At 39.2% G+C, this 16,963-nt stretch overlaps 1 protein-coding gene across 3 annotated transcripts in view; it reads right to left on the bottom strand.

Moving 5' to 3' along the window:
- The window catches only part of LOC145978219 (G protein-activated inward rectifier potassium channel 3-like), a 258,518-nt gene that overhangs the window by 234,915 nt on the left and 6,640 nt on the right, over positions 1-16,963 (bottom strand). The window contains exon 1 of one of the 3 annotated variants that reach the window (XM_083110682.1): positions 5,265-5,652. The exons of the other annotated variants lie outside the window; for them this stretch is intronic. Coding sequence (XP_082966808.1) covers positions 5,265-5,290 — 26 coding nt within the window. The 5' untranslated portion in view covers positions 5,291-5,652. Of the gene's footprint in view, positions 1-5,264; positions 5,653-16,963 lie in introns of those variants that run through there. 3 annotated transcript variants of the gene reach the window in all.

Genomic DNA, 16,963 nt, shown 5'->3' with positions numbered 1-16,963 from the left:
AAATCCTACTGAAAGAAGATTTCAACGACCCTGAAACTGCATCTGATAGATAAACAGCTGCGGTCACCATAAAGTGTTGTCCGTTGTCAGAAAGCCAAGTTCTTGAACTTTCAAACTACCAAGGTTTTATTGCAGCAGCCTTCAATAAAATTCTGTTAAATGTGCCGCGGACGTTGGAAGCGACATCATAATTTGAAAGCAAAAGGTAAGATTGCTGGAGACACATCCTCACCTTGTGCAGAGGCCATTGGGTCTGTTCCGTCTACACCAAGCAATTTCCTTACTCGGTGACTCAAAGTGGATGGCCATTGCTTTCGCACTCTAGCAATGAACTATCTCTGGTTTGCTTCTAAGGTTCTAAACACTTGAAGGCTGAATGCTTCAAGTACTATATCAGGCAGCGGCGGCGCCAGGATTATTCATCTAGGGGTGCTGAGGGGGTGCGGAAAGAAATTTAGGGGGTCCGATTCTGAAAGTAAGGAAAACATGAAACACGCATGCAACCTTTCAAAACTGGGGGAGCAAGGTGCCAAAACTTTGGGGGAAGGACAATTTACTTTCCCTTGGGACGTCCATGATGATATGTATTAAATCTTCTACTCCAAGAAAGTGGCCATACAGTCAGATACACGTTGCAGTCTTATTGAACTATGTAGTGAAATACAAAATAAAATCATCCTGCCCTTAAAAACACAATTTTTGAACATTTTCAATGTAACCAATAGAGGCACAGCAACTGAGTCATTTTTAAAATCCCTTCTGCCGCACTATCCCCAACAACGAACTGTAAAATTTCTTCGTGAACATTGGCCTCTTCCAAACAGTTTTTGAAAAAGCTTGAAATGGTACGTTTACTAGACATGTTACGTGGAGGTGGAACAAATACGGCCGTTGATTTTTACAGAGGCTGCCGCCAGTACAGAAAAGTATCGGCACCTCTTTCAGTGCTTTACTGTTGCATACAATAATAACGGTCTTACTTCAGTACCTATCATTCGGCGCTCAATATGACGACATGACATAATATTACATATTAAGGTTAGCGTTTTCAGTTGAACGTAGGGGGTGCTGAAGGGGGTGCGGGAGAAAATTAAGGGACGCGCAAGCACCCCCTCGCGCCCGCCTGGCGCCGCCCCTGATATCAGGCAACAAGTTAGATGCTTTAGTTTTCTTTGTAGTGAATATATTGTTACCAGATTCTATAGGGTGTGCACAAAGTTCATGAATAACATTATTTTTATATTTTAATCTTAATATTGCGTTTAATTCAGATTCATTAATTAACATTATGGTTGATATGAGTGTCTCTACGATAGAAGAAAAACTTATAGGCAGTATATAGGTACATGATCGTGCTATAGAAGGTATAAGTTGGGAAGATACACGGCGCCGACCTTCGTAGCGAAGTGGTTGGAACAGCACGCTATGACGCTACAAGTTCAACTCCCGGCCTGGGCATAGGTGTTCTTTATGAGTGACCCTTCATCAGTTTCATCATATCACTCACTCTCATCGTCGCGATTTGCCAAAAGTGACATTAAAGCGACGCTAAACAGCAAAAATAAAAAACGAGCATGGTGTTCACAGAGGTTCAATAACTCTGTCCAAAGTGTGACACCCTGCATTCTTGGGAGAACAATACTTCTGCAGTAGTATTGGAAGTGTTACTGACGCAAACATCCTGGCCTCCTCGAGGTCCGGACTTAACGACGTGTAGTAATTCGCTCTGGGATATAATGAACGGCAAAATTTCCCAGCAAACGGCTATCAGTGTGTGCTTCCTCGAAATGCAGCAATCAACATGGAAAAAATGTCCCAAAATATGTGGGAAGAAATTAACTTCTGTGCTGGTAATTAACGGCAACATGTAGGTATTATTCAAAGTTAATTCCCCAGGGGCTTTCCGCCCACCCTGTATGTGCTAGCCGCTCGATTTCAAACTGCATTTGTTCGTCACGCCACTTCCACTTCAGTACACACGTGAGAGAATGTTGCTGCAGAAGGCTCTATCTTAGGGTCCGGGCATGAGTGGTTCTTTGTGACTGCCTCTTTATCATTTTCACCTATTCGTCATTCATCCTCAATTTTACGGTAGACACAAGTGGCAGAACAACTATGCAAAATAACAAAAATACAAAAAATTGAAACGAATATATTGAAATGAACGTTTTCAACAAGATCTGTGTGGATTACTCATTTTCTACGGCCAATTGTCCCACATACGAATAGTGCATTTTAGTGTATGTTATAATCATCAAACACTGCAAGTATTTCGGTGTTAAATTCGCAAATTAAAGTAAAACGAAATTTATTGAATGTACATTAAGAACATTTCTCAATTAACAAAATGTATTAATCTCAGTGAAAGCCATTTGTAAACGTAGTTATTAATTAGTTCTGGAAAACATAAAATTCCGTGATTATTATTTTCGAAATGGCCTCAACCTGAGGCAGGCATGCATTTTTATAAACTCAGTTCAGAATGTGTGGAGTACTATCTATTTATCTTTATGAATTTACACATTTTGTTAACATAATAACATTTATTATTATTTTTAAAATTGAGATTCGTACATAATATTTTATAACTGTAATTACTTTATTCTACGTACTGCAAGACAAATGTACTGTACATTGGATGAATTAAAATATGAATAATTTGAAATTGTCGCCGCATCCTAATATGGCGCTGCAATAGTAATTCGTTTTTCAATTGTTCGATGCTACGGAAATTAGAGCATGCTGGCTCTACAAATACGTTGCAGAATGTGCAGTAGCAACAGAAATTTAATAACATTTTCCGTTTTACACGATGGCATGCAGGAAAGGACTCCGCCTAAAGCGAGCACGACAAAGATGATGCACTAACAAATTTAACTTCTTTGCATTTCATGTTATGTAATCTCAATGGAAGCGAAAGAGAGCAGCTCAAATTACAACCCAAAGTTGGTAAAATTAGCAACAAACGAAACAATAGTTTCAGATTGTTTCTTTATACACTTGTTTGGTGATTTGAGGTTGTTATTGTTATTGGTAAGTATATCTCTGAGGTGGTCTGGCAGGAAGGGTATTTGGAAACGTGCCATCAAGATTTGAATTGCTGAGGTACGTCAATATCGCTTCGAATTATTGAAGAAAGGCTAAGGTGTAGTTCCCAACGCTCGATTGATTGACTGCTTTGGTTTATTTTACTTTGATTTTCTTCCACCTTTGGCTAATCGCGAAGATGGTGATGAGTGATGATATGATGAAATTTATGAAGGGGCATTCACAAAGAACACACATGCAAAGCCGGGATTCGAATAGGGACCCCGCTGTCGTAGCGCTCTGTGCTAACCACTCGGTCATAATGCTCGAATTAAAATGTAGAGGATGGGGGAGGGAGAGTGAAGTTCCATGTAGAATACAATCGTTCATAGTAAATACTACTAAGAAACCTTATGAAATAATGAGAAACGGACAGAATGATGCATTTAAAAAAATGAACTCTAGAGTAAAAAATTCCCAAACTTTACTCAATAGCTTTACCACATAAGTTTTCAAGTATAATTTTCTGAGGGGCCAATATTTCTAAATTTTACCTGTACATTTCTGTTTCTACAACTTAAAAGCATATTTTCTTCACGCAAAATTATGTGATAAATGATAATGTAGGATATTTACCCTACTATTTATTGCCAGAGGCAGGAACACCAAACACGAGAAGTGTATTTTCCAAAATTCTGTTATATACGCTTTAAAGTCTGCCATCCATCCTCAAACATTCCAACTGATTTCGCTTTTGAATAAATATTCGGTGAGCTCAAACATTTGAGACATAAGTTCCAAAGGGAAAAAAAATCGTGATTCATCTCTTCTTAACATTAGGAGAGAGTATTATTTGCGACACTGGGAGGCTTCATGGGAACTGAATATTCTTAAAGTATTTTTCCAGTTGAGAAAGCCAGAAGAAATTAAACGAGGGTCCTTTTTGATGGGAAAACTTGATAGTTTTTTTATCGTTAGCTTCCTTGCATACTTTACATAACACCATTTATAAAAAATCCATCGTAAAAAAAATCTAGATATTTGCCTTGCCATGCATTTTGAAAACTTCTACCACCAGCATTCTATGTTTCCCGTTCACTTGATATTATAAAATCACGATACATCCAGAATTATCTGAAGACAAACTTGGTAAACCAGTAATAGACGATTCTCGAACCTAATTTAAATTTACAGTATCGGAACACTGGGAGAGAGTATTGTCCATCGGCGATCGCAACGACCAAGACGAACACAAGCCATCAGACTAGCATTAGGAAAGACGAGTAAAGCGCACAACTCCTCCTCAATTTTATATATATATATATATATATATATATATATATATATATATATATATATATTTACTGATTTCAATAAACAATTCACGGATCACGATAACAAATATATAAAAATAATAGCATGACAGATTATTGGGTGGACTCGGGCCACAAGGGTCTATGTAAGTTAGCGTCATTGCTCGGGCGAACAGGGAGAACTTAAATGTAGGGGAAAAGAAAACGCCTGATAGTCGTATTCGTATATGTAATTCCAGCTTAATTGAAATACAGTTATGATAAAGGACTGATAATTACAAACCTGGACACAGAGTTGCAAACATGCTAGAATATCAAAATCGAGCAAACTTTTATGACAGTGTCGGCAACGTTTTGGAAAAAATGCACCTTCATTGTTCCTCAGTGGAAAAATTCCCTTGACGACCAGATTGTTGTTCATCTACGAAGGAGGTAATTTTTTTATATGATCCTAATGCTATCAGTAATAGAATAATTATTCTGAATTATTGAAGCACACCCTCAGATATTGGCACCAATATTTGTGTATGTAATTTGGCATTGTGGTGTTATTTCAAAGTGTAAATATCAATTACTGAAACAAGAAATATGAATTTGAGAAGAAATGTGATGGAAATACAGGAGCTGAGGAGCAATTAAACAATGAAAATATGTTACATAATGGTCAGTTTGGTTTGTTTCCCTGATGGTGGTTTGGAGTTGTGCAACCAGTTGTGCTTACCAGCGCGCATTCTCTTTGTGTCATGTAAATACAGAGGATATAGCATGCTGCAAAAATCGTTGTGAAAACACACACTGCAGCTGCCCCGAAGTGCTCGCCAGCCGAACGCGGCGAATGCACCAGCAGAAGAGGGGAAAGTTTGCATGCGACTAGCGTCATGCCATGTCGACGTGGAGGAAAAGAACAAAACTTGTCGGACTTACCTGCAGCGACATCTGTGGCCATTCATCCAGAGCGTTGTTCTTCCAGGCGGCACTCGATTCCAGATTCCCCCGTTTGGCACGCACAGAAGACGAAGACGACCACCACAACGTCACATCATCTCAACAATGACGTATTCGAGAGGTTCGCCGCTGCGGTCATTCAATCGCTCGTGACGGGAATTCGCTGCCTCAGCTGTTGACGACCTGTTCATTGTTTCCCTTCCCTCGCTCGTTCCAGTTTGCCCGACATAATCAGCTGTTCGTTCGGTTGCCCCGTTCTTCCGCAACAGGCGCTGATAACGAAAGTCGCCGAGTGTCACATCCGTTTTGTGCATTTCCTTTCGCCTCTTCTGATTTGCTTACTCTGTATTTTTTTCAGGAATCTAACGATCCTTCACTAAAGAAAGTGAAACTCGCACATCGAGACAAAGATAATTTCGAAATGGTTACATAATGGACAACATCATTATCGAAATACATGTAACCTCTTGCACACGAACATTACGCTAAATCACTGAGTAGGCTAACTATCAGATGCGCAATGTAGCTTGAAAACAAAAACATTCGACTTGACATCTACTGTCGCCAGATGTCTCTAGTGACAAGACACATAAGCGAAGAACGTAATAAGTTACAAATTCGTTTTTACGATTTGCACTCTTGATTTGATTTTCTTCCTTCATGGAGAGGGACCGCACATTAAAAATAGAAAAGATCTGAACCTAACCGAATGTAAGTTAAAACTCTATTCTTTGTAAGAATGCTGTAAGAAAGGAACGAACTTGAACACTTGTAATTTTATTTACAATGCGTGTTTCTGCAGATCGGGGAAGTTAGAAGCCTTTGGGGCCCGTAATATATTAATTTAGTGAACACACATAACAAGGTGCAATCTATACAGATAAGCGATCGAGAATGAATTTCAGTGTGATGTAAAATACTTCACAAATTTGCGGAAAGTGAAAATAATAATGTCTATTTTCAAATTAAGGCTTGATAATGATATATTTCAACGTAAATTTACTCATACAGCAATTAACATTGTTCAGAAAGAAGCGTCATGTAATTGTGCATGTTGAGTATTGTACAGTCACCAGCAATGAAAATGGGACATTAGATCCAGAAATACTCGCTTCATTGCATGACGTTATGTGTGTTGCCTAACTGTACGATGAGCGAATCTCAATATGAAGTTTTCAATGACAAGCTCGGTTTCCGCCTTTAAGTTAGGCAACACACATAACGCCATGCAAGGAAGCTAGTATTTGAGGATCTGTGTGTCCCAGTTTTGTTGCCGGTGACTACACATAAAGCCCAGTTTCCAGACTAAGTTCCAGACTCATGACGCGCAACATGCACATCATTTAGTGCACTGTTTCCAATTCAAAACTACTTCTTCAAAATACGACCGCAACAACATTGGAGTGCAGGACCGCAGTGTAGCGTGTGCAGTGCTTCACGGTAGTTCAGTATTTCTTCTCTTGTATTGCAATAATTTGGTGGTGTCTTAACTTGTGTAAAGATGTACAATATAGCTATGGTGAGTTTTGTGGTTACGGCAGGCGCGTACTGGTGACATTCCACAACACTGACTCCTGTTCATATTCCTCTATGAGTTTTACTACTTTATCTTTCGACCACTCCATATTGTCCACAAAACAAACACTCACGTACAACTACACAGCCAACTACAACAACTACACTCAAATAACAGGACGTTGTGCCGTGAAGCCACTTCAGCCCGAACAGCGAGCATGTGGTTGTCGTCGCGTCGTCTGTTTCTACTCTAGTGCGCATGCCCGTGCCCCAGGAACTTGCTGCAGGCTGTTTCCATTGTTCGCGGCGCATGACGCGACGCATGTTGTGCGTCAAAATCGTTTGGGGCAATTTTGTCCCCGGCACTGGCACCGCGGCATGTTGCAGACAGTTTCCATTTCAACAAATGCTTGGCACATGCCGCGTCGCATGCCCCGCGTCATGTTGCGCGGCAAATTTGTGGTAATGGAAACGGGGCTTGCTGTCATTCTTACAAAGTTTTCGTATTCACTTTGAAGACGTAAGTCTCTCATCAACAAGTTATACGCTCCTTCCGAATTTCTTTTCGCTAGAAAAGTTCTAATCCACCATTTAGGTCGTATTCCCCTCTTTTTTGGAAGTTCATGTTACGCGCCATAGCTATATTGTCTATCTTTACTCAAGTAAAATCACCACCAATTTTTTACAATACAAGAGAAGAAACACGGAACTACTCTAAAGAACTGCACAATGCTACACTGTGGTCCTGTACTCCAGTATTGTTGCGGGCGGGCGTATTTTGCAGAAGGAGTTTTGAATTGGAAACAGTGCACTAAATGACGCGCACCCTTCGCCGGCGCATGTTGTGAGTCATAAGTCTGGAACTTGTCAGAATGGAAACGTAGCTTTAGTCACACTGGAAGCAGTTTAAGCCCGCACCACTGCACGTATCTCTGATCACACATAATTATAAAAAAAATGGCGACAGTGCAATTACCGAATCAATAGAAATCAGTTGTCTGCTGAAAATGACACTTTACTGAATGGAAACTTAACAAATTAATGCTCGTTGGCCATGTTTGAGTCAACCAGTGAGATTTTCTTTTACGTCACGTTGATCATCCGGTCTATTACTTGGAGTCTGTGAGTGTACATACATCATTAGTGCATGTAGTATACTGTACTAAACTGGGAAAGATGATTTCGGATTTGAAACCGTGTATCTTGAGTTCCGCGAACAGCAAAAGGTGATTTTGTTGAAAACGAAGATATTAAGGTCAGCAAACGTTTTCACATTAAAACTTTGACTCGGACATGGAACAGAGACTCGTGGAAAATGGTTTGCCATCGATTCGTTTGTTAAAGTTTCTAAAAAAAAAGTTAACAAAAATATTACAATGTTTGCTATGCACATATTTACTGGATATTCAAAATTTGCTAGCACTACTCCTGTTAATCCCCCTATTGTAAATAGGAAAATAAATCCTTGATTTTATAATAATATATCAATTTCTGCGTTTTTCATTATCTTTAAACTTTCAATTGACTAGATACTTTTGAAATTGACTTAACTAGCGATTCAGAATGTCTAACGTGAAATAATTCGCTCTTTCATTTCTTCATTAGCTTATTGGTTGTATAATGGAACTACAGGCAAAAACACCTGCGGAGAACCGCGTGTCCGTGAATTGTACTCGTGTATGGAGGGGAGGGGCAAAGTGGAGCTTGCTTCCTTAATGCCCGAGTTGAACGGATAGAGGGAAGATGCGCGAAGGCTTTTGGCCGAAGGTCCTTTCCTTTGTGGTCGCTCTAAGACTTATCGCATAACTTTCTGCAACTTTGTAGACACCATGCTTTGCATTTTATCTTTTTTGGTCGCTTTTCTACTTCATAGGTTAATCTCGATTGTGAGAACGGATTTTTGAAATGAACATTAAAATAGAATAATCTATTACAAAATGTAGAAAGAATCTAGCATAGAAACGAGAAAAATTTGGCCATACGACAAAACAAAAATAAATATTGAAAATAAATGTGTGCATGGCGACATATGAGATCAGTCAACCTCATCAGATAGAATTCAGTTTTCAGTTTGAAAAGACACACATGATTTATTTTCTTTATCGAAGTGCTATGTTTGGGAAGGTCAATGCCAACTCATTTTAATCCTCTAATAGAGACGTGCTCGAAGAAAGTTCCCTTGACTCGAATGAAATAAGGTCACTGACAATGGGAAGACCTTGGAACATGGCTGCTAGCTAATATTCCACATTCCTTCCCAGTCACTTGGTCGAATCTTGAGAAGGTCGGGACGCCTGTATGCACTTTTAAAAGCATAAAGTTCGACAAATTGAGTCAAGGATAATGCCCTCTGAACGAATTTTAATTTCGTGACTCAAACTTAGCGATATACTTGAGTAGCATTCACGCGGTACGTATCAATCTGTAGGCCTCTGAATTTGATTTCATATTGGCAAGCGTCACTGCATTCAGTGATGCAGAAGCGATTCTTATAACGAGTTTTTTTTAAAAAGGTGCACCTATATAAACGTTTATATCGCGATATTCAAAGTAGTGGGATAACTTTGGAACGACTGGCACTAGGGAGCAAACTGTGGTGGCTCTTTTTTGTTATTGTAAATATTCATCTACGTGTGCCTTCATGTATTCAATCTCTATTTGTGTGTGAGGTGTATTTACGCTCTCGTTTTACAGTATATACTGCATTTTGCAGACTAACGAGGCTCTGACGTCTGGATGTTCTTTGTACATTAATTGTCACTAAGGTCATATACATATATATTTGTGGTTACCCCTTCATCCGTCTCATCTTATCATCATTCATCCTCATCTTCGCAATTAGCCAAAAGTAGCAGAAACGCGAAGTAAAATAAATCATTCAAATCATTCATTCAGGGTTCCTTCAGAGTTTCATAATGATATAAAACACACTTAGTGTAAACACGGTGTGTAAATTCCATTGGTGTATCTCTCATATTCCACATTTAAATGTATTTTTGTGTAAAAGAATATGCTTGCCACGCCTATGCTTCCAAACTACGTCCCATTTATGGTTCAGAAAGTAAAAACAACATCTCACGGATCCATCTCTATGGATTCCGTTTTAATCCTTATCATCTGCTGGAAAATAGTTACTACTATTTTAAGACAATGAATTCAGCTCATTTATTTATTGTTGAGGTGAACGTTATGAAAGTGGAGAGGCATTAATTGTCACTAAGGTCATATGCATGACCTTCGTATCCCCACGTGCACTACAGCAATAAATACTGATCATAATTATAAGCAGATCAGAAAAAAATGCACACCTGAATGTTAAGGGTAGAGCCTTAGAAATGAATATAGTCACACAACATTAACCTTGCAGTGAGGAATACTTGCTGGCATTGGCTGGACTCTTGCAGAATTTTAACATTGTGACGTCACCTGCAATTTGGTTACTGATGTAGTGCTTATTGTCGATGCCTATCCCGGATGGCCATTGTAATTAACCACAGTAGATCATAAAAGCTGACGACATAATGATATCTGCGAACATAACTTTTATGCTCAACTTCCAGACAACTGTCGTTTGAGTTTTGTACCGATACGATGGCCAGTGTGCACAATGAGAAATACCGCCTTGAATATAACGAAGAAAATAAAGAATTTATAAAACATGCTTTGTGGTGATTATGTAGACTTGTTGAAAATCTAACGATCTCCACAATAGGCTCACGAAATGAGGGTACAGTGATATCTGAAATTTAATTTTCGGTTCTGCTTATTTTGTTAATTTCGAAGATGGGTGCGCATCTTGTAATACTCACATTACGGGTATGAATGAACAATTGCACCTCTCCAGTGGCGTAGTGGTGACATTTTCGCCTTGTAATAAAGGAGTACTGGTTTCGATCTGTCGGGAAGATACGTTGCACAGTGGTTCGGATCCTGTAGCCCCAGTCCTGATTGGCCTACCTGCGCATAAAGTGAACATACCGTGGTCTCGGTACCATCCCATACAATAGGAATTGAACGTTAAAAATAAGCATAGCAAGGCACAAATGGTTTTTAGATGTCACGTTAGTTTGAGTGTTAATACGATCATCGCTAAAATCTATATTCAAACACTGTCGATAGGCACCGATAGGACAATACATACTCAAACCACCTCGCATTTCACGTCATCTCGGGACCCGAACTCGTTGTCGACTTGCTGTTTTAAGTCCACTTAATGCACAGCTAGGCTCATCGGGACTGGTCCTACAGTTTCAAGTGAGAAGCCTCCACTACGCCCTACTCGTATCTGAACATGGTATCGTGTAGCGTCCAGCGTGTTTTGTCGTTGTGTTTTTTAGTTACATTAGCAAATAGAAATACCGAAACGAAAATTCAAGTTTACAGATGAATTTAAGAACGAGTCTAGTTGCTTTAGAAATACTTTATTAAATATAATTGGACGAAAAACTGAGTAATTGGACAATGTAAAATTGTGTTTTGAGATTTTTTCTGAGATGTTTTATTAAGCTAACCTATTTCAACGTTGTAAAGAAAACATAAACAAACACGTTGATGTAGAAATTTACTGTGTGTGTTAATTTATGTATTTGTTTCTTGCTGAAAATTAAAAGCAAATAAGATGTCCTTCTTTTCACTGCACAATATATGGTAACCTTGCCCTAAAACATGCAAAAAGTAACTGTTAAATTTCATTATTGTTGTATCCTGAAAATGTAAAGGACTTAGAGTTGCAATTTCTAATTTCAAGTAGTAAATAGTTACAGCTAATTACTTGGAAAAATAACTTTTACTTGAACGTACTACTAGGACAATATTTGGAATGTTTTTAAGTCATTAAAATATACATTATGAAAGTGTTTGATAAATCACGGTACTAAACTAAAGTCCGTGGCCCAACAGTCGTTTGAGGGTCAAGGTTTGGCAAGGGCTTTTCATTGGATGGCAGTTGTCAGCGAATCGAGTCCCACTGCCGCTGTTATCTGGCTTTCGACACCAGTAATGCTTTTTCTTATTTTCAAGAAGCCCCCCATTTGATCTCACGCTACTGTGTCTACATCGAAATTTTGAAATCCTTTAAGGAAATCGAAGTCAGGACCGTTCCTGCCAAAGGAGGGAACATATAAACTATCTGATGGTCGATTATATAATTAACTACACTGGCTCATGTAGCTATGCCCATTGGGAATAACACATTGATTTTCTGTCCAACTTCTATCTCTGTAGTCAGAGATATACATGACTTTGCCAAGTTACATTTTAGAAATAACTGAGCTACAGTAACTATCTTTTGAAATGTAAGTTAGAGTTACCATTGTTTAAAGAAGTGACTGGAACTTTTACAATTACTTCATTCTAGATTATTTGTAGCTCCTAAAGTGTGTTGCATATAATTATAAAAATATCAAAAGGGCTGTTATATTCTCTTCAAGATTAACTATAATTTACACTCAATTACAGCAAATCTTATTTGTTTAAATATGGAAATTTATAAATATGAAAATTCACAGTAAGCTCTTATACTTGAAAAATACGTGACGACGAACGTTTACTTGAAAAAAATGTGCATATGAGAATTATTTTTTTCTATTTTATTTTAGCGAAATAAATTTTCTCCATTACTGTTGAAACGTACAGAAAAGTAAGTGTAAAAGTTACTATATTTTCGTTATTCGTTATCTGAAAAGACAACTTGAGATAGCGTTGCAGTTACTTATTTGAAAAAGTAATCAGTTACAGTTATCGTTGCTCCAAAAAGTAACTGCTACCTCCTCCGAAAACTAATATTTATATGTCATGTGATCAGACTGACAATTAAGGACTTTCATTAGAAGATTGATCGCATTTGATTTTCCCATCAACACTCACGAAACAAGACGGTTTCGTTGAATCTTAGGTTTCCGATAGTTCCAGTTGACGACCAACACTGCAGCACACCATTTTCGATTCGTCTTGATTCAAATTCCGTTGCGCTACAAAGCTTTCTGACCTCAGCAGCTGCAAGATAAGGTCCACCGCAGATAAACTCTTGTTCATCTGGAAGTTTTATGACTTTTATCTGTTTCCAAAACAACTGCCTTCTGTTAATAGCGTCGGCATTTTTTGCTCAAGTCATATCTTTATGCCTTTTGCAAATTATCGTCTACAAAAACACTGATTTTTGTTGACCTTTAACAAAATTTTTAAGGAAGACAATAAAAAGAAAAAAATGTTTCTGGTAAGTTACAGGATATAAATTAAGAAAATGTGGGATTGAGCATGATGCAGTTTCTATGTAACAATTTTTTACGTTCACATTTGATTATGTCGAGTACAAAGCATGTTGTGGTGTTCACTGAAGGAGATTGGTTGGCATAACGTGCTACGAATCTGTTATACCGTTGCTTTTGCACGATCAACAGTTCATCATTCATTCTTAAAATAATCAAAATTAAAGTAGAAATCAAAAGTAAGTTCCGTGGGGCCAAAATGGAATATCTAAAACTGGATTTATCAAGCGAATGGACATATTAAATGACATATGACTTCACTACCACACAAGAGTTTTATGACGTAATTCGACAGCGTAAAAAAATACGAAATTGTGAACATGTGCAGAGCAGGGGAGTATCGTGCATTTAAGCATTGTAATCGATGCTTACAAATATAAAATAATATTATGTCCAGGACGAAATTAACGCAATCAGTATGGCAATGTTGCGAGCTTAGTATTTAATAATGCCAACAGATGCCGTGGTTGGTGGTAGACACACATGAAAGCATGTTTATTCTTATCATTCCCAAAACATTTATACTCATGTACTATTTTGTGACTTTCATATGCGGTAGCATATCGTTGAGTTTTAGTTCTGGTATTGGATTTCAGTGCGGACAAATACCTATCATTTCCGCTTCGTTATGAACGATTACTAAGCAGTTTTAGCCCTTGCTCTACAAAGTCACACAAAGAGTGCACCTATCCCGACTGATCTATTTATACGAGAACCTTTCATAAGAAGCGAGCAGGACTCGATGCGTGGGTCTCCGATGGATATGGGGGAAAGTGAAAAAGGCCGGGATTTCTGCCAAGAAACTGGCAATGACTGTCGAATATAGCATCAACAACCTCGATATAAACGCAGGGGAAAAGAGGTTATTGTTGATTTCTTTCGCGAGGAGCTGGTATCATTGCAATGAATGTGGCTCATTCATGTGAAGGCAAGATTCATGTTCTACATTCTTTCAAGTACATTGACTGGGCATTTCCAGGACCATGGGACTAGTGCAAATTAAATAAAACGAGACGAACTTTGGCGTAACGGGGCTCCATTCGACATTTTGCCAAACTGCTACAAAATGAAATTATTAAGAAACAAAATTTGCGTTTTTTTAAATATAGATTTTGAGGTGCTGAATAAAAAATAGCTTTAACATTTGTTAAATGGCTCTTGTTTTCATGCATGACTTTGTGACAGTCAGATTTACCGTCATTATTATTATTATCATTATTATTCATGTATGTAGCGGTAAAAAGACGTGTTGATTCAAAGTGTTGAGTGTTTTAATTTGTAAGATTACATATTTGATTTTTGCCAAGCCGACGGGAGGAACGAGACGTTTGCGTGTGTTAAGGGTGAGCACCTGAAGGGTCACGCTATGCGTATAAAGCTTAGGAAATTCGACCGTAATGACAAACATTTAAATATCTCGGTTTCCAACTGTCAGATTCATGTGAAACTTATACCAGCGCAGCGGCATGTGTGCAAGGACGGATGTGTGGAGTTTCGTCACGATCAAGCGACAATTACGGACGCCAGATCAAATCGGTTCTAATTGATCAGTTTGTGGACAGCGATTGCAATTGAGCTATGGGCGACAGCCAGGCGGAAGCTTAATCCGCACAAGTAAACTTCGGACACGGTCCGTCCTAGTTTGGAGACAATAGAGCGTGGTGGAATAACCTCTCCGGAAGCGTCACTCCAACGTGCGCCTAGCGTCCTTTTTCAAAATCCAAATAAAACGAAGGACATGGTTTTTTGATACACAGTCTTACCGCGATCCTTGTAGCGAGAGCAGCTCCGTGCTACCTCTCCATATACAGTTTTGCCGCGATTCTTGGAACGAGAGCACCTTCGTGCTACCTTCCGTGTACAGTGGACTTTGTTGTGTTGTGCGAACACCAGTGTGTGTGATAGGCAGTAAATCTACACGAGTGCGCCTACCTCAACCGCTGGGGGAAGTTGAAGCGAAACCGTGTTTCCGTGATTACCTTACGCCATTTATAATTTTTGAGAAACGAGGAACACCGGAAACTATGGCGGGCTAGAGGAAGAAGAGAGATGAGGGCGTTACGTCGATTCGCCCGATGTCAGACGAGACTACGCCGATGATGCCTACCCGCCACGGAGAGAGAGAGAGAGAGAAAGATGAGCCACGCCGACGATGCCTACCCGCCACGGAGAGAGAGAGGGACGACGAGCCACGCCGACGACGCCTACCAGCCGCGACAGAGAGACGTAGAGAGAGATGTTGACGCCCCGACGACGCCGACGACGCCTACAACGACCGCTCAGATGCGACGTCCGAACCGCGCCATACCACGGAGATCCACCGATCCCGAGAGGAAGAGGAGCCGGGGAACTAGGTGTATGAATGCTTTTTGCATCTTCATCGTCGCGACCAAGGAAACCTTTCGCGTGGATACTATGTGTTTTCAATCGCCCATAAAGACGCCAGGATGCACCCCGGAAGCTCAGAGATGGTAAAGTATTCATCTGTGTGAACCTTAACACGTGACGGCCCGATTGATTTAGAGAACGCCCTTGAAATTCGTCGACATTTTGAAAACGCCCACTCAACTCGAACATCATTCCAAACTCCCGTCGCGCTTGTCATTTGTAATCTATTCGTCTCAGGTCAATTTTTCTTATTCCTTGTGATATTTTTTTATGATCTTAAATTCATTGTTGTTTGTGCTCCTTTGTATTTGTTTAAAGTGCGTACTATTAGAGTAAAGCGCCGCCCGCTTAATTGCATAATCTACTTGAGGTTTGTTCATTTTTATGTGTCAGTGCTGTGTCGCTGCTAGCTACGTCAGGTCGCATATGTGATTGTTTGTTAAAGTATTTGCCTGGTAAAGTGAATTGCTCGTCGCGGCGAAGTGTTTAAGTCCCGCCTGCTAGAGAGTATATGTTTGCGTCACTCAACGGAGGTTATTTGTTATGTTTGGAACCACGTGAGGTCCTGTAAAAGGAAAACGTCCGCCCACGTGAATGTAATTGCCGTTGAGACGCCTTTGTTTATACTGGTCAAGTAATGTATTGTCACCGCGCCGACTAGTTTCTATTTTTAAAAAACAAAAGGTGAACTTAAGTAAGGGCTGGCTAGGATTTAAGTAGCACTGGAGCAAAATCACAAATGACCTGATTAGACAAAAAGTTAGATAAAATTAATTGAGAATGCAATAATTAGGGCTTGTCGTCATAAAACCTGTACATGTCATGTATAATTTCTTGTGTCGATGACCCCATGAGGATTGAATCTGAGAGAGAATGTGAGAGTGCAAGTGTGGGGACCTGTAATAATTCCATTTTTGTTGGTTAAGAATAGAATATACTTTTTATTTTCATGTTAATTTTGGGCTATATCATTTTCGTATGCATGTCGCTACCCGTGATTTTCAGGTATGCAGCTAGCCGCTTCCCGGCTACAGGTAAAGAGGTGGTAATTTGAAAGTACATATGTCTTTGTTTTTATTCGATATGGCTTATTACTATGCACTGTTGGTCACCGGTTCCTACACACGAACTTAACCTGGACCGTAACGCTATTTCGCTTGTCCGAGGGAGATTTTGCCGCCTCTATCTAGGTAGTGGTAGCATTTGTTTTCCCGGGCAAGGGAGGGCGTAACATACAACTTGTTTTCATGCAGTAACCCCAAATCTTGTATTTGTTTACAAATGGATAAAATTACATGTTAACATATTTTTCATGCATACTAAGCAGCAAAATAATATACATTAAGTCAACTTATAACCTATTTCTAATCTGTGCATTTAGTATTCTACGTATTTTTTAGTGTTTCTACACTAAATGTGTTGAATTTCACACATTTATACATACCTGTCAAAATATCACGATAATCATTTTTTTTTTGTTCTTGGAATTTAGCATTTTGGGAATCACAA

Source organism: Lepisma saccharinum, chromosome 24 (genome assembly GCF_977018435.1).
Source record: "Lepisma saccharinum chromosome 24, izLepSacc3.1, whole genome shotgun sequence".
In the NCBI taxonomy this organism is placed as follows: Eukaryota; Metazoa; Arthropoda; class Insecta; order Zygentoma; family Lepismatidae; genus Lepisma; species Lepisma saccharinum.
This window is presented reverse-complemented; position numbering and strand designations above follow the sequence as displayed.